The 23,917-nt window shown below is 40.4% G+C and overlaps 1 protein-coding gene across 1 annotated transcript; it reads left to right on the forward strand.

The window, feature by feature from the left end:
- Positions 1 to 1,223: 1,223 nt before the first annotated feature.
- papss1 (3'-phosphoadenosine 5'-phosphosulfate synthase 1) lies at positions 1,224 to 22,025 on the forward strand. The gene is made up of 12 exons (XM_054779912.1): positions 1,224 to 1,396; positions 2,412 to 2,526; positions 2,614 to 2,849; positions 3,570 to 3,708; positions 4,275 to 4,393; positions 4,468 to 4,581; positions 4,653 to 4,764; positions 5,961 to 6,166; positions 11,385 to 11,520; positions 12,095 to 12,363; positions 12,439 to 12,668; positions 21,243 to 22,025. Exons 1-12 carry the CDS (start codon positions 1,337 to 1,339, stop codon positions 21,379 to 21,381), a joined length of 1,875 nt encoding a protein of 624 aa, XP_054635887.1. The 5' UTR covers positions 1,224 to 1,336; the 3' UTR covers positions 21,382 to 22,025.
- Positions 22,026 to 23,917: the final 1,892 nt, after the last annotated feature.

The raw sequence follows: 23,917 nt of genomic DNA on the forward strand, positions 1-23,917 counted from the left end.
TTTCTATGCTTTACATATTTTTTCAGTCAGTGTTTATGGTCCTTGATAGTTACAATGACTAAAACACTACTGTTACAATAATCAAATAAAATCAGATGGTTATATTGTTGTTTTTGATACTTTAATCAACCAGTCAAGTTCTGATTGCATGCAGACTTTTTTTTTGCATTTAATCTTGTTCAGAACTATTTCACATTATTCCTCTGCTTTTCATGCCCAGATTTGTGATCTCCTGTGGACATGATCTCACCAGAGACCCCAGCAGCCCAGTGAGCCCACCCATAAATTGTTTCACTCTCATTTATGTATTCACAGCTCCAGAATATACAGTAGAGGGATATTGTTTAGTATAGTGGTTTTACAAGTATTAAGGACTTGTGTGTTTTTATGCACATCAATGGGGTGAGCTGGCACAGTATATGCGCGCAGATTGTAGTGGGCCAGTCTGGACCACTACCACTACACCACTACACTTTTTTGTCCCAGTCCATCCCTGGTCTCAACAGAGATTTTCCAAGTTTCTGTACCTTTGACTAAATGTTGCTGTGTCTATAAGGTATTTATACAGTTACCTCTGGTAGAGGCTCTTGTTACTTTTCCACCCATGGTGGATTTCCCTCTCTTCTTTAACCTAGAGATATGCACCTTGAAGAAATACTGTAAGTCAACATTTAAGAGCATTTAGACTTTAAAAATGGTGGAGCGAGTCCATTTAAAGCCATCTGTATTGAGCAGGCTAGTTAAAATTTTCTAAAACTCTCAAAACTAAGAATATTGTATTTCTGAAGAATGAGACAAACAATCAAATTCCAATAGAATTCCTGGTGGTGACCCTGGCTTCATGACCCATTTTTCAATATGTTTTTTTATATAAGAGTCTATAATTCATAACATGTGCTTTGTTACCAGATTTGAGTAATTGTAACCACTTTCCATGCTGCAGGAACAAAAAGATGACTAATTGTCAGACTGGGCATATCAAGGAATTTTTATGCCTCTTTGTAAAATTTGTATCCAAACCGTACAAATCCTTAGCGTTTGAACTTATAATAATGGAAGGTACATCTGACTTCTTAATTTGGGCTGTTGTGAAGATAGGCAGAGACTCATTAACTATGGATCTTAGATCTTAGATAGCCTGACTTTAAGTCAGTACTGGGTCAGAAAAAAAATCAACGGTATCGACTCGAAGCCCCGCCCACTGCGGAAGTACGTCACCTCTTCCCCTGCTACGTGGCTCTTCCCGGTTCCTGTTGATGGTCGTCTCTTCGTCGGTGATACCTGGACGGTACACCCACGATTTATCGGCTTTAAAAGCAGCTGAGCGGCGGACAACATGGAGACGTACGGGAACTCGCACAAGAAGCAGAAGCTTAACAACGCGACCGAGAACTGGGTGAGCTTCTCTGGTCAAGTTGCGACAATCCACAGCCATTTATCCATGCAAGCAGCCAGCCGGGCGCAATCGAACGGCACACAAACCTAATACACATAGTGGGTTAGCATAGCTAGTCTGTCGCTGCTTAGCTAGACTGGTACCTTGATTTAGATGGGTCCTGTTAGTGGCTAAGTAGCGTTTATACCAGGGGTACCCAACCACCGGCACGCGGACTGGTACCGGTCCGTGTGATGGATGCCCAGAGGAAAGTTTATGGAATGAAAAGGTAGATTTTTCATTCATTCACAATTGGTTGCTTAATAATACTGTGAAATATTACAACCAAATCTAACAAAAACAACGAAACGTTTCATTTTTCATTGTTTTCATTTTTACAACTTTCTTCTTAGCATCCCTCATGTCTAGTGCCCCTGGTAGCATTTCTCTCATGCAGTTGTTTTTGGGGATTGTGTATTTTTGGTTATAGATCATTTTTGTGGTTGGAGCATTAGGACCTTGCCCTGTTCGTCACTGTAGATATCGGCTGCAAAAGAAATTGAGAAGCAATATAAAAATTGATAGATGCACACCTAATCAATACCGTGGTATCTTTTATTCTGGGCATGACCAGTGCATATGTGAAGACAAATGTGTGTGTATACCTTTCAAATGTGACAGATGTAAAAACTCCTCAGGCCAGTGATGATACAGTAATGGGGATGACCTCGGAGCAGATGTCGCAATTGCAACAAATGCGCAAAGGAGAGGACAAACTCGGGCGATATTTACATTCCTAAACACACAGCATTGTGTGTGACGTTATGTTTTGCGCATGTTTGCCCGTCACTTTCCAGATGCATCGCTGTCACATTTACAAGTAGCATTTTTTTGTCATGTGAACAAACACATAAGATTGGATTTTAAAAAACAATCCAAATTGGGCATCATTCCCTGCAGTGTGAAGTTCTGTGAATGTAGCCTTTCTCATGCTAATGTAGTTTATTCAAATTAATCCAAATCGAAATGATTACAGGGGATGCAACGTGCCACTAATGTCACCTATCAAGCGCACCACGTTAGCAGGAACAAGCGCGGGCAGGTGGTGGGCACCAGAGGGGGCTTCCGCGGATGCACAGTTTGGCTCACTGGTAAGTTTGGACGTGGTAGCTTTGACTTACATCCCCATATTTCTGCATCTTATTGTTTAACAGCAAGATGTTGTCCGCTGTTTTAAGGTCTGTCTGGTGCGGGAAAGACCACAGTGAGCATGGCTCTAGAGGAGTACCTGGTCTGCCACGGGATCCCCTGCTACACCCTAGATGGCGACAACATCCGCCAGGGCTTGAACAAGAACCTGGGATTCAGCCCAGAGGACCGAGAAGAAAACATTCGCCGCATTGCCGAAGTGGCAAGGCTTTTTGCTGACGCCGGCCTCGTCTGTCTCGCCAGCTTCATCTCGCCCTACGGCAGGGTGAGTATAGATTAGGGGTGTGACCAAATATCGATATATCCCGATATTTAACCCTACGATTGATTCTCGATATGCTCTTGCTGTGTATCGTTTTTTTTCATTATTATTAAAATACAGCTGCTATAAATGTCTTCTAGCTCAATGCGTCGCCATTTTACATATCATCCAGGAGGAGCTCCTTGCGATAGTGGTAAAAAAAAAATTGGGCGAAATTCACAGAAGAAGAAAAGAGGAGGAAGGGAAAAAAACATCTGCACAATTCAACATGTCTGGAAAGGAGTAGGAGGAAGCGGCGCTTATTTATTCCTATCCCTTGGCCATGTCTTTTACTAATGCTTCATTGTTACTAGATCTTTTACATGTTGATACTTACAAAAGTTTGTTTGCTTACAATTTGTCATTTGCATTTAGTTCACTTTCTGTGTGAAAAGCAGGCAAAGTGTTGGGGGGGGGATATCAATAAGGAAAAGGTAGGAATACAAATATTACTAATAAAGATAAAAATAAGATAAAAATTTATGAACGTAATTAAATTGGGGACATTAAGAAAAGTGGCATTGAAATATAGGTACAGGAGTACATTTTTGACAAAATTGCACAATTCATGAGTAATTTCTGGATATAGATCAAGTAATAACTTGACATCACATTGGCATTATGATTGTTGAAGTTCTTCAAGCACACTCCCAATATTTTTGCTGACTGTCCCTCACCCTGCAGGATCGTCTGAATGCCAGAAAGATCCACGAGGCCGCAGGGCTGCCTTTCTTTGAGGTGTTTGTGGACGCCCCGCTGGATGTGTGTGAACAGAGGGACGTGAAGGGCCTCTACAAGAGAGCCAGAGCAGGCGAAATCAGAGGTAGGGTGTTTTTCTATGTGACAGTGTGCAGTGCATTTCTAATATTACGACTTTATAACCTGGAAAATAACCTCATTCTCTTAAAATTTGGACTTTTCATGTAAGGCCTACACCACTTGTAATGGGGGTACGTGAATAAAAATGAAAAACAATTAGTGTATAACACTCACAATTACGAGTGCGCCTGAACTCCTCAGGGCGTAAGGAGAATGGAGCAGAAAGGAGACAGAGCATGAAGTTGTTCATTGCTATTTGTGCATTAGATGACCAAATACACCTGTAAGTAAGTAATAAAGTGATTACCTTGTGCATTAAGCGTTTAATCTTGAACACTTCATTTATATTGGTGTTCCAATTCCTGCACGGCGCAACGGTGAAAACCTGTCACTGTGAGTGAGGATTCCCTCCAAAATTAGGCTTTATCGTTGGTTGTATGTATTTTTGTACTTCGGCTACTGCTTTATCGTGATCATTAAACTTTCCTCTTCAATTTGGTATTAAAATGCATGTTAGTTTAATTGTCAACTCATAGGTATGAATGTGAGCATGAAAGGTTGTTTGTGCAGGTTTCACCGGCATTGACTCGGAATATGAGAAACCGGAGGCCCCCGAGCTCGTGCTGAAGACAGACATGTGCAGTGTGAACGAGTGCATCCAGCAGCTGGTTGACCTGCTTCAGGAGAAGGTACAGTATGTGAACGTTACCACCGTTTTATGAGGACACACGTCATTGAGCAATCTTTTGCCTCGCTTTTGCAGGACATCGTGCCTGTTGATGCCACCTATGAGGTAAAAGAGTTGTATGTTCAGGAGAACCAACTGGACCTGGCCAAGGCTGATGCAGAGACGCTGCCCACTCTTCAGATTGGGAAGGTACATCTAATTGTTCTATCATCCATCTATCCATCCAACAAAGTTGTTGATGGTGATGATGTGACCGTCAGGTGGACTTGCAGTGGGTACAGGTTCTGGCTGAAGGCTGGGCCACTCCACTCAACGGCTTCATGAGGGAGCGGGAGTATCTTCAATGTCTCCACTTCGACTGTCTACTAGACGGTAACATAAGCCAAATATGTTTTGGTAGAGGAAAGGACAAAAGTTCTTGGTGTACACCAGAATAGCCACTAGGTGGAGTCGAGATCTCACAAAATGGTCAGCTCAAGCACCCTTTAGTCACTTTTTCATCGCACAAAGTAGAGGCCATTCAATTTTACATAACCCTCAGCCTATTTGTGAGTACTTGTGATTATTGACATTATTTATATTTAGAACATTGAGTGTGTCCTGACTAAAAAAAAGTACTAACTTCTTGCCACAAACTGCACAGTCATCACTAAAGTTATAACATTGTGGCTGAAAAGTTGATTTACATTTTTTTTTTTTTTAGAGCGGTGGTCTTGCAACAGTAAGGACAGTTTGTACTGAACTTTATTTTGGCAAAAAAAACAGAATCACATTTTGTTTTGAGTGCAATTACAGCAACTTATCAAGCTTCATGAACGTTCCAAGTACAAAAGTCTATTTTCTTCTATTCCCTGTTTGACATTTTTCCAATTCCTGAACTGCGTGTGTTGTCGCGCCAAACGTTTTGTTATACACACAGACAGTTCAATAAAAAATACACACAGGCAGTTAAATAAAAAAATACTTTTTTTTTGAGAATTAGCATAGATGGTATATCATTTTCAGATCTTGGCAAGCTTAGACAACATCTGTCACTGAAGGAGGGGAAGAAAAGCATAAATGCATACAGAGCCAGAGATAAGAGTTCAGCGCACAGAACAATTGTGCATGTGACTGATATTATACCACAGAAATATGTAAATGAGGTGTCTAGAATCCTAGATTGACATCTAGTTCAGCATGCCAGTGAACTGTTGTGAAACGAATTCCTCTCTGACAACTTCCATCAAAGCTATACAAGGCCCCTGTGAACTTTACTGTGAAAATAAACTAAGTCCAATTTGTGTCTGCCTCGCTGGCTTGTGGGAGTTTTAATTTGAAGCAGCTGCTTGGTCAGCGCATTGGGACAAAACGAGGGTCCACCGGGTCACCACCTAATGCCACGAAACCTTCAGAATCAATAGATGAGAAATCTGTTTGCGAGAAGCCCAAGTGAGCATTTTTGGCCACAGTTGACACCTAAAATCCAGTTGGAGGTGGACCTGGCTGGTTCTGACACCATTGCTCATACATGAGCACCCAGCCTTGGGGTGTTTTATAATCAATCTGCATTCCTACCTTGGCTACAGGTGGTGTCATTAACCTGTCGGTGCCGGTGGTGTTGCCGGTGGCTTCAGAGGATAAAGAACGCTTGGACGATGTGACGGCCGTGTCGCTGGTCTACGAAGGCAAGCGGGTGGCCATACTTCGCAACCCTGAGTTCTACGAGCACCGCAAGGAGGAGCGCTGTGCTCGCCAGTGGGGCACCACCTGCAAGAACCATCCCTACATCAAGGTCAGTGCCTGGATACTAGCTCGAATTGATGATCGGAAAAAAAAAGCAAAAAGGTGGAAAAAAGCAGGCCCTGAGAAAGACGCTTCGTTGTGGACAAAAGGCAATGAAAAATATACGTTTCTGTAAATTAAAAAAGGCCGTGTTTGTTTGGACATGGCCTTAGCAACACAGGTGGTGCTGCTCAATCTTAACTGACACAACAGGGTAACTCCCAGGTTGGACTTGGTTTGAAAGGAGCACAGTTTGACGCCTTCACTCACTATTTGCCATGATGGGCAAGTGTGCTGTTAAAACGTGGGGAAAAAAATATTTTTGCACCTAAAGCTGTCATCCAAAATCCAAATGCTCAAACAGTGCAGACTGGTCTCCCTCTGCACCTCCCTAGAATCAGCACTGATAAAACGCAGATCCAGTGTGGCGTCTTCACTTTGCTAATGGAAAGACTGAACACAGATGAGCTGGGTTGAGCTTTCCTGGAGTTTTGATCTCTGATCCGGTTTGTGTCCAGTCTGGTTTGGAAGGTGTTATGTTTGGGGTGTACACACACTCTGATCCATAGCCAAGCATGCCGCATGTCCCCTCCTTTGACACAACTAGAATAGGTGGGTCAAGGAACGGCACATGGATGCACGCCAGCCACATAGCCATTTCATAGAATGACTGTAATGGTAAGTTATGCCCAGTTCTTAAAGATAAGACATTTCATAATCGACATTAAATGCAGAGACATGAAATAAGCCTAAAGTCAAAACCATGGCAGGCATGTGTAACAGATAACAGCCAGTGTGGCTGTGTGGTCATACATTAGTAAACCTCACCCCCTAAACCTTAAGAGCCACGCGGGTCGTCGAGTTGACAGTCTCAGCATTTAGCGAACGCTTGCAAAATAGAGATACAGGCAGTCCTCGTGTTATGACGTTTCTTGTGTTGCACTCCTATAAATGATCAAAAACTTAGTTTCAAACTAAGTGGAACTAAGACTTGGTGACTTACTGGAATCAGATGAACTCAAAATAAGACTGGAAATAATCCACAAAGTCAGGTAAATTTCAGTGATACAGCAATATAGAAGTGGTGGGACAAGCAAATGGGCCAGAGCACAAAAACACAGTGTGCATGCAGGACAGCGGGAGCCAGGAGAGGGACGAGGAGGGACGTGTGCCCGAAACACAGCAGCCATTTTTAATTTTAGCATCTTTGTCTCACCTTGTTTGTCCTCAGACACCTATTTAGCCACACCTGGGTGTGTGTGCTCAGCCTGCTTTCATTAAAGTGTCACTCAGTAACGATTGTGTGCAATGTACAGTATGTGCTTAACACGCACACCGGAGACAGTCTCTCAACACACCTCAAACTTTTTCTTCATCCGTAGCCTTTCCTGACAGGAACAACCTGCTCTGTATTACGTGCACTTTAAGCCACTTTCCTGTTTACCTGTTGGCCAGTCAGACAGGAGCCCTCTTGCTCTGAAAACCTGGCGCAGTGCTTGTTTATTTGCCTAAGCCCTCCACGCGTTTGAACCCGCCCCCTGCGATGAATCAACATAGCACACGTGCGCAGTGATTCATGAATGCAGACGGTCCCCCCTTCTCCAAAATAAACAGAGCAGTCGATCTCTGCACAGGATAAGGATGTTAAACGCTTTCCTTGACTCGTCCACAGATGAGCTTTACACGGGAGGGAATTAATTAGCAGGCAGGGAAACAAATCAAGTGAATAACAGAGTTTCCCCTAGGATTTTTTTGAGCTGTGGTCGTGGGCTGCATGGGAGGCGGCATGCCGCCGTTGTGTCGTGCCGCTGCTGCGTCGCTGTGGCAGGAATTAAAAAAAATATTTTAATTTACTGTCGGTAATAATGTCAACATTAAAGTTTGTTTCCACAGGTTTGAACAACAAATGCATAAATGAACTTTAAATACCTTTCTCTCTGCCTTTTCTTCCACTCCTTATCTGTCAAGTGCCAACAGGGCACAGGCGATTCTGGTGCATGCTCTTTCAAAATGAAGTGTAGTGAAACGTTTTTACGATATCTGACCGCTATTTTATTTCATATTTATTAAGTGTGGTCAACATGTAACTAATAGGCTATACATGTACTGTATCTACATAGCACAGGGGTGCTCACACTTTTTCAGCCTGTGGGGTACTTCGTCCCAAAGATCTACCTCCAACTATAAACATAGATAATACTGTATATATATATATATATATATATATATATATATATATATATATGTGTGTTTGTTTTATTTATAAATATGAGTATTTATGTACATTGTAAATGTATATCAGAGGTGCACACAATCAAATTGACCTATCTCTTACTATAAAACAAATAGCATATATAAAATCTAAGCGGTAAACTTTGCAACTGCTATAGTAAATACTAAGGATTATTGTTTCACATTCGCAGTTTAAAACTTTACAGGTCATCAAAATAGTTGATATTGTTCAGTAATACACAATTCAAAACAATATGGCAATAAAGATAATTACACATAATTCCTCAATAGCTGTGTACATAAACTTATACGAGAAATGAAAAGGATTATGCAAAAGACAATGCAACCGTAGTCAAGGCAACATATTAAAAAGCTTTCAGCAATGGGCACATTTCCAATTCATGGTAAAATAGTAGTTTAACCAATTAACCTTCGAGAAAACACATTTCTATAGTAGAGTTCATGACGCAAACCGCAGCCATGAAACAATTTACTTTTTTTTTTCTACCAAAGTAGTCGCTACAAGTGAATGGATAACTTTTGTTATAGATATAAGCATCTTACCGCTGAGTTAGTTTATCCGTAATCAGAATAATAAAGACCAAAGTTGCCATTATCCGTGTGTGCCTGCCGACATCTGTTCTCCACGCTTTTTTTATGCCTCCGCTGCGACACAGGAGCAAATCAGGAGGGGGCTTAATGTCAGAAGACGGATGTCATATGACATCTACGACGTGACAGGAATGATGAAGGTGACACGCGACCAACACTACCTTTGCGATTGGGGAACCCCTGATATAGCATATACAGGGAGTGCAGAATTATTAGGCAAGTTGTATTTTTGAGGATTCATTTTGTTATAGAACAACAACCATGTTCTTAATGAACCCAAAAGACCCATTAATATCAAAGCTGAATATTTTTGAAAGTTGGAGTGGGGCTTTTTTAGTTTTAGCTATTTTAGAAGGATATCTGTGTGTGCAGGCAACTATTAGTGTGCATAATTATTAGGCAACTTAACAAAAAACAACTATATACCCATTTCAATTATTTATTTTCACAGCTCAACATTCACAAATATACATTTCTGACATTCAAAAACAAAACAAAAACGAATCAGTGACAAATATAGCCACCTTTCTTTGCAAGGACAATCAAAAGCCTGCCATCCATGGATTCTGTCAGTGTTTTTATCTGTTCACGATCAACATTGCGTGCAGCAGCAACCACAGCCTCCCAGACACTGTTCAGAGAGGTGTACTGTTTTCCCGCCTTGTAAATCTCACATTTGATGAGGGACCACAGGTTCTCTATGGGGTTCAGATCAGGTGAACAAGGAGGCCATGTCATTAGTTTTTCTTGTTTTAGACCCTTCCTTGCCAGCCACGCTGTGGAGTACTTGGATGCTTGTGATGGAGCATTGTCCTGCATGAAAATCATGTATTTCTTGAAGGATGCGGACTTCTTCCTGAACCACTGCTTGAAGAAGGTGTCTTCCAGAAACTGGCAGTAGGACTGGGAATTGAGCTTGACTCCATCCTCGACCCGAAAATGCCCCACAAGCTCATCTTTGATAAAACCAGCCCATTCCAATACCCCACCTCCACCTTGCTGGCGTCTGGAGCTCTCTGCCCTTTACCGATCAAGCCACGGGCCCATCCATCAGGGCCATCAAGACTCACTCTCATTTCATCAGTCCATAAAGCCTTAGAAAAATCAGTCTTGAGATATTTCTTGGCCCAGTCTTGACGTTTCAGCTTGTGTGTCTGGTTCAGTGGTGGTCGTTTTTCCAGCCTTTCTTACCTTGGCCATGTCTCTATTCTCTACCTTGGACTCTATTGCACACTTTGTGCTTTTGGGCACTCCAGTAATGTTGCAGCTCTGAAATATGGCAAAGCTGGTGGCAAGTGGCATCTTGGCAGCTGCATGCTTGGCTTTTCTCAGTTCATGGGCAGTTATTTTGCGCCTTGGTTTTTCCACACGCTTCTTGCGACCCTGTTGACTATTTTGAGTGAAACACTTGATTGTTCGATGATCACGCTTCAGAAGCTTGGCAATTTTAAGAGTGCTGCATCCCTCTGCAAGATATATCACTATTTTTGACTTTTCGGAGCCTGTCAAGTCCCTCTTCTGACCCATTTTGCCAAAGGAAAGGAAGTTGCCTAATAATTATGCACAGTAATAGTCACCTGCACACACAGGTATCCTTCTAAAATAGCTAAAACTAAAAAAGCCCCACTCCAACTTCCAAAAATATTCAGCTTTGATATTAATGCATCTTTTGGGTTCAATAAGAACATGGTTGTTGTTCTATAATAAAATTAATCCTCAAAAATACAACTTGCCTAATAATTCTGCTCTCCCTGTATGTCCATCCATACACTGTATTACCTAACATTGTTTTCACATTTTAAAAAATCCAAGGTGTGGCGGCATTTACTGAGCCGTGGCACCCCAGCACGATCCATTACATGTAGCGGAAACCCTGAACTAATGATGGTTTCATGTAGGCACAATCTTCAAACACACCTCTGAAAATGTTCCCTTTTGTGTTGAGCCTTGACTTCTTCCTGTTTTTTACTTGTAGAAGAAGTTAATTCCCACAGTGGGGAAGTTCAGTTTCTGCAGTAAAAGTCTGCAGAAATTTTCTGACAGACTCTCAGCAGCAGACATAGGCTATAACTCCTAGGTGACATTTTTTATGAAGCTCAAGACGGGAGAAATCTCTTCAAAGTGTTTTATTGTGGATCCATTTAGTTTAAGGTTGCGGCCAAGTCGGGAGTCGTCACGCTAGGGTTGCCTTGACTATTTAACAACGCCAGAGAATTTGATTTAAACAGCAGTGTGCCCACTACTTCGGACTCGATAAGTCTGGACTTTATTAGACCTCAGCTTGGCACCGCTCCAGCACCGTGCAGCTTTTACGGTTGTCTCTAGTCTGGATTATCTTTGAATTTGTGTCCACTGCCCTGACCCTTGCGGATCCAATATTTCAGATGGTGATGGAAAGCGGCGACTGGCTGGTCGGCGGCGACCTGCAGGTGCTGGACCGGATATACTGGGACGACGGACTGGACCAGTACCGACTGACACCCACCGAGCTCAAGCAGAAGTTTAAAGAAAAGAATGCAGGTGTGTCAGAGACACCTGACACAGCAGTTGTAAATACCAGTGAGCCAGCAAATTTGCCACAGCTGGCATTAAGTCACCTTTGCTTTTCACACAAAACTCATGGAAGATGGGACAATGCTGTCCTTTCACACAGCACCACGGTGTCCCACCATCATATATTTAGATGTGTTACGATACTTCAGTGTCTGGTGTGTTTAAAATGCTTGTCAGAGACAGTTGCTTTCAACACAACAAGGGATAGAAGTCAGCATCTTGCGAACAGGCTTCAGAGTTTCCCCTTTCATTTATGCTAGGGGCATGCTGCGGATTTTGACGTTGTGGATTATTTTCTTTTGATTTCTTTTATAAAAGGTGACAGTGAATAACAATCACATTACAGTCATTCTGTGACTCGGCTATGCTGTCCACTTGCACCTTTGCCGACCCTCTACTTCCCGCCTCCTCCCAAAGCTGCAAACTAAGGGGACACACTGGGCTACATCACGCCTGTTTCTGCCGTTTATACAGAAGACCAACACAGAAAAATCCCACTCATATAATCAAAGATTCAACCAATCTACTTTTGCCTCCACAGATGCCGTGTTTGCCTTCCAGCTGCGCAACCCAGTACACAACGGCCATGCTCTACTGATGCAGGACACCCACAAGCGTCTAACCGAGCGGGGATACCGCCGACCCGTCCTGTTGCTGCACCCACTGGGGGGCTGGACCAAAGACGACGACGTGCCCCTACCCTGGCGAATGAAGCAGCATGCCGCCGTGCTAGAGGAGGGCGTCCTGAATCCAGACTCTACCATCGTCGCCATCTTTCCCTCGCCCATGATGTACGCCGGCCCGACGGAGGTTAGTGTTCTGCTCACTCTCTGAATTATTAGTCTTGTGTGGGTGTCGTTTTTTAATTTGTCTCTCCCTCGGCAGGTTCAGTGGCACTGCAGGGCTCGAATGGTGGCCGGTGCCAACTTCTACATTGTGGGCCGTGACCCCGCCGGCATGCCGCATCCTGACACAGGGAAGGACCTGTACGAGCCCACCCACGGGGCCAAAGTCCTCACCATGGCTCCAGGCCTCATCACCTTGGAGATTCTTCCCTTCAAAGTCGCCGCTTACAACAAGCTCAAAAGAGCGATGGACTTCTACGAGCCCAAAAAGTAAGTACTGTGCTGTACACAAACATTAACAAAGTTGCTCCTAATCTCCAGAAACGTGCTCTCAGTTAAAGCGAGCAAATGCTTACTAAGGTCACGCAAGTAATGTTTGTCGAGACACAATGAGACATAACCTGCAGCATCCAGTGTTACAACTCTAGCTAACTCTAACTCTGCTAGCTGGTCGGGGAATGTTGATAATGACCACGGCTTTTGATCAGGAACATTCAGTGCACATGGGAGGTCTGTGAGACTCGTGCTTGGCCAAATTCATCCCAAAGTATTGGTTAAACCGCTAAAACCACGATCAAAACTGGAATCCCTCACAGAAGAATCTCATAAAATTTACATTCATATATTGATTTGTGCTATCACAACATGGCATCCTAACACGAGAAGAAGTGTGGGCGACGACAGCTAAGCGACTCCAGTGAGTCTGACGGCATTACAAAGGATCTAAATGAAATTTGAAGCTCCATCACAAAAATGAAAGTGCAACTACAAAGTTTAGACTTATTGAAGAAACTGTCAGATGATGTGGAAGAGCTGAAACAGTCACTAGACTTTCAAACGGCACTTGTGGATGTGCTAAAGCAGGAAAATGCTACGCTAAGGGCACAGGTAAATCACTTCAAACAGCAAACTGCTGAAATCCGAAATGTAAATGTAAAACTCACTCAAGACATCAGACAAATAATGCTTGAAGTCTAGTATGATGTCAAACTATGATTTTATTTTTAACTTTTAATTTCAGTCAAATACAGTCCCAAATTGCTTTTGGGATGGTATTACTGGCCAGGTTTTTTCTTAGTTATTGATTTTTCTTTGCTACTGCTTGATTGGTGATTTTTTTAAATATTTTTTTATTTCTGGTTCTTTTATTTCTTTTTACCTGTCTTTCTCCTTTTTTTGTCTTTTTTTGTGTGTATTAGTGTATTTTTCCTTTCCTATTTTTTCCTCAGTATGTTTGGTTTGTTATTTAATTATTTGTTTTGGTGGGTAAAAGATAGTGGGTGGAGGGCAGCAAAGGGGCTGGGAGGAGAGGAAAACACTATAGAAACATGTAATGAGAAGACGCATTTAAAATGTTTTTCTTAGTTTTTTTCATTCTGTTTTGTATGTGTTAAGCACAAGGGAGAAAATCTATTAATTCAAACAATATAAGTTACTACAATGCATAGAAAGGGTTTGAGAATTCTCTCTTGGAATGTAAATGAACAAGTGAAACAAAGAACAATTCTAAATGATTTAAACAATCTCTCTACCGATGTTGCCTTTTTACGCGAAACACTTTTGAAGACTGAGAATTTAAAATATTTTAAAAAGGGATGGGTTGGGGAAACAACTGGCTCTCGAATGCCGTCAAAAGGAGCTGGTGCTGCAATTTTGTTTTATTTTTTTATAAATAGTATAGTTTTAGATCCAGCGGGTAAATATATGTATATTGTTTGATAGGTAACAATGTTACATTTGTAAATTTATATGCACCAAATGACGATAAAGCCTTTAAATTGGCAGATTATGTTCACTCTGTTATTATTATGGGTGGGGATCTAAATTTAATACATCCTAATATTGATAATACTGGTAAGAATGTTAGACCTAAGAAATCATTTTTTTTTCTGTTTTGAAAGTGATGCAAACTTTAAACCTGGTAGAAATTTGGAGTACATTAAATCCAGATGAGAGGGATTTTACTCTTCATTCTAACAATCAGTCCTTTTCCAGATTTGATATGTTTTTTGTGCCTAAGGCAATTGTAGAAAACGTAAAAAATTCACCCAATAATTATTTCTGATCATGGTCCAATTTAAATTGATGTAAGTCTTTTGCCAGTAAATAGTAGACAATGGAAAATTAATATTTCTCAATTAGAAAGTGATGAAAGTAAATTACGAATGACAAGATTTATTTCTGATGTAGAAATAATTATGATTCAGTCTCTGACATTTCCACCATATGGGAAACACTTAAGTGTTGTATAAGAGGAAAACGTATTAGGATGGCAAGTTTAGAGAATAAAAAGCAACGTGCTGAGGCAAATAAATTATTGAATGAAATCAAACAATTGCAGGACTAATTGTCAAAAAAAATATAATCAGCATACATGGATCAAACTTTGTAAGCAAAGAATGGAATATAATAATATAATAGAATATAAGGTTGACTATAAACTGAATGGAGCAAAATTTTAATTTTATGAACACAACAAACAAACTGGAAAGCTCCTTGCTTTAACGTTAAATAAGCAGATGACTAGGAATCTTAGATCTAATATTTGGCTTCCAGATGGTGATATTTCTGCCGAACCAGAGCAAATGAATGAAATGTTTAGAATTTTTTATGAAAATGAATATAAACGTGAGCGTGATAGTGGCATAGAAGTCATGCAGACATACAGTATCTGAATGAAATTCAACTTCCATCATTAGTAGAGGCTGCCAAAAAAGCACAAGAGGAACCTATAAAAAGAGATGAAATTCAAAAAAACTATAGATTTATTTTGTAAAAATAAATCGCCTGGTCCAGACAGTTATATTGCAGAATTTTATCAAATATTTAGTGATGATTTGTCTCCTCCTACATAGTGTATTTCATGTTACACACCATGCCAAAGGTCTTCCTCATTCTGCAGCAGTTTGTACTGACTGTTGATGCGAAGAAGGCTTTGACTGCCTAAATTGATCATTTACGTTTTGTACATTGCAGAAATTTGGATTTGGAGCTAATTTTATTAAATGGCTTAATGATGAATATAATATACCGATACTGAGAAGTAACATTTTTAAAATGCAATACAAAAAAAAGTGTATCCTTTGAAAGTATGACTTGTACCAAACACAAACTGGAGGATACACTTTTTAATGAAGATGTGATTAAGAAAAATGTCATTAAAAGGTTTCATGGAATAATAAATTCGACCTCATACTAGGAATGCAAATAATATATGTATTAACAAATTGATTACTGATTAGGTTATTTTAGAAAATGATATACTGTATCATGGAGTGATATTTGGGAAAAATGCCAAGCAGCCCTTTAGACATTTAAAAAATAGGCTGTGTCAAATAAAATTCTAAATAGATTGTATTTTACACCCTCTCAGTTTGGGCAGACATCCCAGTGACACCACAAACCTGTATTCTTAGAGATCTGCATCAATTTAGCAACGTGTCATCAAAGAATAAGAATGCATGTTTATCACTATGCAATTATAACACCAACAAAATGGCTAGATGCTGATAGTCCAGCTCACAATGATTGGTATACACATGCTATGGACGTATCATCATTAGAAAGAACTGCATTTACATTAGATAATAGTGAGTCAGAGTCTTTAGAAGTATGGGATCCATGATATGAATTTATTTTAACTATTAAATAGACTTAAAATGGAAGGGGGTAAATGGCGAAAGTGGCTCAACAAACCCAGGCTTTGTGCTCAAGATGCAACTCGACAACCATCAATCATGCTTAACTGGTCCCGCGTCAGTGCTTATCAACTTACTTTGTCAAATCCGGTTTTCTGCTTTGTGCTAAGTGCGTGTTCACATGAAAGGAGGCATTTGACGTCATATTATTCTACTTCCGCTCAAAAGTGAAGCGATAGCACCCAGCGTATTTGACAAAAAAATGAGTAAGTAATTATTATGGAGCGTTATGAGGAGTTCCCAAAAGATTATGACTGCTAAAAGCAATAGTCGCCGCCAATACAGCGAGGGAGGACTGCTGTGAATGCGCAAGTTGACACAGATAATTATTAAAAACTATACCCTACTAGTCTTTTCATTTATCAACACTCAACAACATATCCAATTTATAAAAAAAAAAAAAAAAATACACTGGATCAACAACTTCCGTTTTTGATGTTATAGTTTCATGAAATATTTTAATCTGCTGTATCTCGTTGTGACCACTAGATGACAGTGTTTTGCGTGTGACGTGTTTTGTAACGACTTTTAACATGTTTTTCCTTTTTATATTAAAACAATTGTTTTAGTGCAGTTGATTGATGCCTCAGAGTGTTTATTCCTCCAGCAAATATTGTAATAAAAGAAGACTAACGGGTGGGGTACTCGCAAGGACTCCTGTGACATTTACATCTGCTAACATTAATTATTAATATTTCATATTTTAATTTATCATATTTCATTTTTGGTGCTCGCTTGAGCATATCTAGCTTATTCCCTCCGTTGAAAATTATCTCGCTTATAGATTGATAATATAATCAGGGAATGCTCTTTTGAAATTAATTTTTTTTAAAATTATTATTCATGTCCCCTCAGGAACCTCGTAAGTTCTCAATAAATGGTGACGCCATCTCGGAATTAGTTAAACCAGGGGTCACCAACGTGGTGCCCGTGTGCACCAGGTAGCCCCCCACGACCACATGAGGTGCCTGCAAGCCTGCTTTTCATTCAGGTTTTCAGTTAATAATGAAAGAACAGTAGAAAGAAATGTATTCTGAAATACAAAATGTGAGTTGTGGACACCAGCATTTTGTTCATTCTGGTAAAACAAGCATATTTGCTTTGTTTGTGTTTAAAATAAGCTCTGAAAATAAATATTACAAACATGAGTAGCTCTTGGCCATTTTCATTTTGTAAAAGTAGCTCTCACAAGGAAAAACGTTGGTGACCCCTGAGTTAAACAGTGAAACAGTGGCACTTTCATAGCCCATTTTAAGCTGAAAGCCTGGACATAACCTGGTCCCGACCAGGCTATGAGCTTAGCCTAAGTTACCATGGTGACAGAGCTGCTTTAAAAGAGAGGTACCTTCGCTGAACACGCGAGTCTGGCTTTCCACTCAACACAGCTCGCTAACCCACTAAACTCTCTTCGCAGAATACCCCCTAAGTTTTCTTCCTTATGTAAGTGGAATTGTATGATTTTCAAATATAAATGAATGAATGATGGCTGCAGTGAGATGCAATGCAAGTGTAAACCGTTGGGACTGTTGTTATTATTGATGGTGGTGGGTTTGTGGGTGGTTGTAGTAATGACGAGGATCGTAAGACTGTTATAATTTTTATGGAGTATTTTTCTCTCTTTTTTTTTTTTTTGCTTGTTACTCTAGGTTTGATGCTTTGATAGAAAAAAAGTTTATTATTATTATAGTTTATTATTTATTATTCTTGTTGTGATTGTTATTATCATTATTATTGTAATTGTTGTTATAATTGGTTTTGTTTGTATTTTTGGGTAGTTTATTAGTGTGTCTGTGTGGATTTTTGTCTCTTTGGGTGTTGTGGAGCTGGACTGGGGTGGATGGGGTTGTTGTTTCTTTTTTCTATCCGTTGTTGATGAAATTTCAAAAAAGGAACATTCAGAGCACAAGTCTGCATAGAACATGTTCAGTCTGCAATTACAAGCTGACAGTCACTTTTTAAGAAGTCATGGTTCCGTTCACAGCAACCTGCTTTGAATTTGAATACTAATGTCCCTCAAACAATGTGCCTAGACCTGTACACAAATAGCGGTGCCTTACTGCTGTCACACAATCAGGTCACATCAATAAGCTTCATTAGTCAACACACTGCATGATATACGTACTGAAATGTCTACTCTCTTAACGACTAATCAGTGGACTGCAGTGTGTCAAGAGCCACTTCTGCTTCTAATATAACACCGAATATAAATGTCCCTCAAACAATGTGGCTGTGGGCTTATGGCTCCGTATGGGTCACATTATGAGATCCTTTGTGTGTGTGTCATGTTTTGCGTCATGGCATCAGCAGAATGACAAACCACCAACCACCGCATGCCAGTTGTTCAAAATAAGAACTGATATCGACTCAAAATAAGCAACAATCTGACGACAAATAGCTGTGCCTACAGGCGCTACATGCTAGAAGTATAGTGTGAATCTTTTTTAAATTATGTCACTGCAATAAGGTTCATTAGTCAAGACGCTGCATGATGTATGCTAAGGGAATCTGGATTATCATACTCTCTTAGAGCCTTGTTACTTATGACAAAAATCACATTTTAGAGAAGAACTCAGTAGACTTCAAAATAATCTAGAAAATTCATCTCTGTGGCACACTCGCTCAAATAAAGACGTGTCATATACAGTGGTGCCTTGGTTAGTGTCATTAATCCGTTCCAGAAGGTCTGACTCAAACCAAAACGGACTCTAAGCAAGACAAGTTTTTCCATAGAGAATAATGTAAATCCAATTAATCCATTTCAGACACCCACACATTTTAACGCAAATAGAATTACAAATTCAAATGAATGGAAAAGAGAACATTTAACATCACTTTTACCTTGGTTTAACTCTTTGCAAACAACAACCAGTGAGGGGAGGGTTGTAGTGGGATCCACAAAGTTAGAGAAATTTCAGTGATACATTAATATAGAAGTGGTAGTACAAGCAAACTGGCCAGAGCGCAGGAGAAGGACGAGGAGGGATGTGTATGAGTATACCCTAAACACAACAGCCATTTTTAATTTTAGCATCTTTGTCTCGCCTTGTTTGTCCTCAAACGCCTGTTTAGCCACACCTGAGCGCGTGTGCTCAGCCTGCTGTCATTAAAGTGTCACACAGTAACAATTGTGTGCAATGTACAGTATGCACTAAATCCAATTAATTTGTTCCAGACATCCACACATTTTAATGTAAAAATAATTACAATTGACAAATGAATGGACAAGTGAACATTTAACAACACTTTTACTTGATTTAACTTTTCACAAACAACAACCAGAGAGGGGAGGGTTTGTTATTGGATTTTGCAGAGAGGGACGGGGAGAAGAGGAGATTATGCTTGGAGGGCAATCCCTTTTTTTTACGGTCACTGCACTCATGTGGCACAAAAAATCTATACCAAGAGGTCTGTTAATGACTTTTTAACATGCACAGTTTTACAAAAAAAACAATGAATGAACATTTAACATCATTTTTACCTGCAGTGAACACCCTTGGCAAACAACAACCATAAAGGGGAGGGATGGAGGAGTTTGGAGGCGCGTTTGTCCGCACTTGCAGCCCTGCCACGCTGTGTATGCCTGCTCTTTTTTGTTGTTGTTTTTTAAACCAGCCTCTGCTGAGTCGTCAACAGACTCACTCCTTGCAGGTGTTTTCTTTGTTAGATCCGCATGCAGCGGCCTCGCCTCTGAAACAGTGTCTCCGAGGTGTCACCATAGTAATTACAGGTTGTCCTCAGGATGCGTTCAAGTTCTGTTGCTAGACTGCGATGTAAGTTGAGTTTTGGTGTAAGCCAGAGCTTGTACACAAATTTGAACTAAATGAACTCCTAAGTCACTCACACTGTACAGTGAACACACAAAGTGCATACAATACAGTAATACAACTTTAGTAAAGTAATAGAATATTAGGGATGCTCCAATCAGGTTTTTATGCTGCAGATACCACTAATCCATTAGTGAAATCGGACGATACAGATACCGATCACATAGATTAAGTGGACGTTTTTAAACAAAAAACCTTAAAAAACATTTTTCAAATCTTATTTCAACCAAAACAAAGTAAATGTTTGTTTTACCAGAACATTAACAAAATGCTGGTATCCACAACTCACATTTTGTATTTCATAATGCATTTCTTTCTCGTGTTCACATATTAACTGAAAACATGAATGAAAAGCAGGCTTGCAGTCACCTCGTGGTCGTGGGGGGATCCCTTGTGCCCGCGGGCACCACGTTGGTGACCGCTGGGCTATATCATATGAAAAGGGAACCATAAAATTTAGACAGTGACATATTTGACATACTTTTTCAAAATCACTAGTGAAACTTCAGGTGCCTTCTTTAAGGAGACTTTGGATGCAAGATCATCCAGCAGGACGCCAGGCAGTCGGCAAACCCGGTTTCCTCCACCGCCATGTCCGGCGAATCCAACCACTGTTGGGGCTACGATCGATGACAGCTGACGATCACATCGGAAGCTGCGAAAACTCACCACACCGTGCCAAGTGGCCGCCCCCCAAATGCTGCACCAAACTAAAGCTTTTTAAGACGTGTTGTGCAGGGTGCAAAACTTAAATCATTCTCACAACGACAGGATGTCTCACACGGCAGACATGCTTGTTGTGGCTTTGTGAAGGGAAAGTGGGCGGGAGATGGTCGTTATAGGCTGGTTGCCGCAATGGGGGCGGAGCTGATTGGCGAAGGGGATTGGCGTTTAAAAGCAAGTATCGGCATATGCCAATACCATTGTTTTTCATGAAAATCGGCCGATCTGTGGCCGATCTATCGGAGCACTCCCATAAAATATAAAAAATGATGACAAATAAAAGCCAAAGTATTAGCCATTTTTCCATCTTAATATTAAGACCACAACACAGCTTAGTTATTATTGTTGCTTTCACAGGAGCAGAACTTTTAACATAAGTAAAATAAGGTTATTTAGTTTATTAAAAGAGACGTGTTCTATGAGAAATGTATCCATAAATGACTTGTGTTGTGCTCTGGAGCTTCAATGTATACAGTATATATACAGGCTTGAACTGTACTGCTGTTGGCAGAATATCAATACGGCAATGTATTATATCATTTTCTCTTCTGCTCGCATTGAAACCCAAAGTGACCTCCATGTTTATGTTCTCACCGCAGCCATCAAGATTACGACTTCATCTCGGGAACACGCATGCGCAAGTTGGCTCGCGAGGGGGCCAACCCTCCGGACGGTTTCATGGCGCCAAAGGCCTGGGCCGTGCTGAAGGAGTACTACAAGTCACTGGAGAAGGCCTAAAAAGTCCAGTTAGGACGAAGGAGCTGAAAGCTGGGGACGCTGGTTTCTATTGATCTTTAAGCAGGTGGATGTTGGGACCATTCATCACATTGTCACAGCTTTGTCACACATACTGTATGTACTTTATTTGATCTTAGGACATAGTTTACTCAACACCTGGCAGGGTTAAGGGGTATCTGGTTAGGGCTAGGGTAGCTAAGAGCTATTTTTAAGCAGCTTTAAGTGTATGTTCTAATTCGAAAGGTACTGAGGGGCGATGAGGGCCAAACAAGTTGGTTTCTACTGTAACCTTGTACGTTAATTGTAAATGTTGAGTGCCTTGGTCAAACGCTTGCCTTCAAAAAGTCAGACGTGCATGACAGAATCAGGACACGCCCACTTCCTGTCCAACAGTCCAACAGCGCAAGAGCTGTATTTATAATGAAGACCTACTGTCAACAACCATCACATTTAACCTCTTTTTATGTGTATTTATTTTCCTAACACTGCTATCATTTGAACTCTATTTTCCATGTAGTGTTGTGCCTCCTGGCTATTTTGTTACAGTTGATATTTCATCTCTAATCAGATGTTTCATGTTCACCATCATGGGATGTGATTTGTAATCTTCCTTGTCCAATAAACCATTTCTAAGTAGAGAAAAATATTCATTCATTGCATCCTCACAGTGTTAAGTGGCACTTGTGAGGTTACACATGTCACTGTAGGCTTGTTTATGTTCTGATAGCATTCACCCTAACACCCCCTCCCCACCCCCATCCCCGCTGTCACTCCATCAGCTGTGTATTGAATTAGACCCTCCAGTGACCCCAATCAGTTTCATGTGCTCGTGCTCGACGTGCATTGCGAACTGCAGCTGGCGCACAGATGCAGCACTGCCGTGGAGGAGTTACCACCCCCTCCCTCCATCCTTGAATGCTCCATCAAACCCAAGCTAAAATCTAATGAAGACCTTAGTTTTTTTTAACAGTTTATGCTCTCAAGTCATGGTCTTTTTATTTTTATTATCCTCAAGCATCTTGTTTAATCAGCCCAACATGGTTGCTAAATAGAAATCATCACATCATTTCTGTTCCCATAATGTTACGCTTTTATGCTCATAGAATTTACAGCTTCTTTCTCAAAAAAGAGGCCTTCATTCTCATAACATGACAACTTTTTATTTATTTAACAAATTTCAGGATTGTCATTACTGTAAAGTACTATCAAACAGCTATAAAATTTTTTCCTGTAATATTCTGACTTTCATTTACCACCGTAATTTCCCGTGTATAAGCCGCTACTTCTTTCTTAAACTTTAAACCCTGTGGCTTATACAGCGGTGCGGCCAAGTATGGACATGTTCTAATCTCGTGACATCTTTTTTACTTCAGAACTACGGCAAATTGTTAAAATATTGTGCCTCTCGCGACTCAATGAGGAAACAGGAGCTCTTTCTTTGGCAGGAGCCAATCATGATCTATAAGTGAACACACGATGAGAAGGTCAGCCTGACTCACTGAAATCTTAGGAAGAATGCTAAAATCATCACACAGCAACTTAACACTCAAAAGGTAGTATCAGTACGAGTTTAGAGGTCTGGTGGACAGAGGCAACTGAATGAATCATTGCAGTGCCCCGGCAGCCATGGTCAATGAAATGCTTTGCTGGGAAGAAATGCATGATGAGAAACCATTAAAATAGCATCTTTATTCTCGTATTGGTACTTGTATATTTCTTACCTCCCTTTTGAGTGTTAAGTTGTTGGGTGATGATTTTAGTGTTCGGCGTGAGTTTTTTCATAGCTCACGATTGGCTCCTGTCAATGAAGAGCTACCCGGCCCTCACGGACTATCTTTCATGTAAAAAAAAATGTGTTAAAAAATAAAACATAATGCTTAAAAAAAGGATGACTTTATACTCCTAACAGGATGACTGTTCTAGTAACATTACGACTTCTGTTGTAACAGCGTGACTTTATTTTCTTAATTTATTCTCGTGAAAATACTTGTACTTTAATTTGACTTTTTCACATATTTCAACTTTTTAAAAATGTTTATTCTTATACAATTTTTTTCTTGATATTCTGACTTTTGACTTTGTAACAAAAAAAAAAACCCTAAAACGTAACTGTTGCGAAACATAACATTTTTCTCATGATGCAACTTTTTTATTGAAAAAATATAATTTAAAAATAAAACTTTAGCCAATTTTATAGTCTTCAGACATTTTCCTCAAGATTCTTATTCTCACATTGCGAGTTGTTGAATTAATCACATTTTTTTCTAAAAAAAAAACCTCACAACGTTATGTATTATTACAATTAATTTGTTGTAGGTGTGTCACTAGCCGCTCAGTTAACGAGACGAGACACGTGATTGGGTCTACGAGACAAGGCGGTATTTCAACTTTACTTTTCAGAAAAGTCTAATAAAACATATATGATAATATATTGCCGTCTACTCATCTAATTTCTACTACATTACACTCTTCCGCTAACGGCCCAGCCTCCACCCATCGAGACCAAGAGACTGTATGAGTGACAAAAGGGCTCCCT

This window comes from Dunckerocampus dactyliophorus, chromosome 6 (assembly GCF_027744805.1).
Source record: "Dunckerocampus dactyliophorus isolate RoL2022-P2 chromosome 6, RoL_Ddac_1.1, whole genome shotgun sequence".
NCBI lineage: Eukaryota > Metazoa > Chordata > Actinopteri > Syngnathiformes > Syngnathidae > Dunckerocampus > Dunckerocampus dactyliophorus.

Excerpts from the sequence above, each read along its gene's own strand:
- papss1 (XM_054779912.1), top strand. The coding sequence starts at position 1,337 with ATGGAGACGTACGGGAACTCGCACAAGAAGCAGAAGCTTAACAACGCG. Across the intron at positions 4,394-4,467 it reads TTGACCTGCTTCAGGAGAAG|GACATCGTGCCTGTTGATGC; the intron begins GTACAGTATGTG and ends TCGCTTTTGCAG. Across the intron at positions 4,765-5,960 it reads CTTCGACTGTCTACTAGACG|GTGGTGTCATTAACCTGTCG; the intron begins GTAACATAAGCC and ends CCTTGGCTACAG.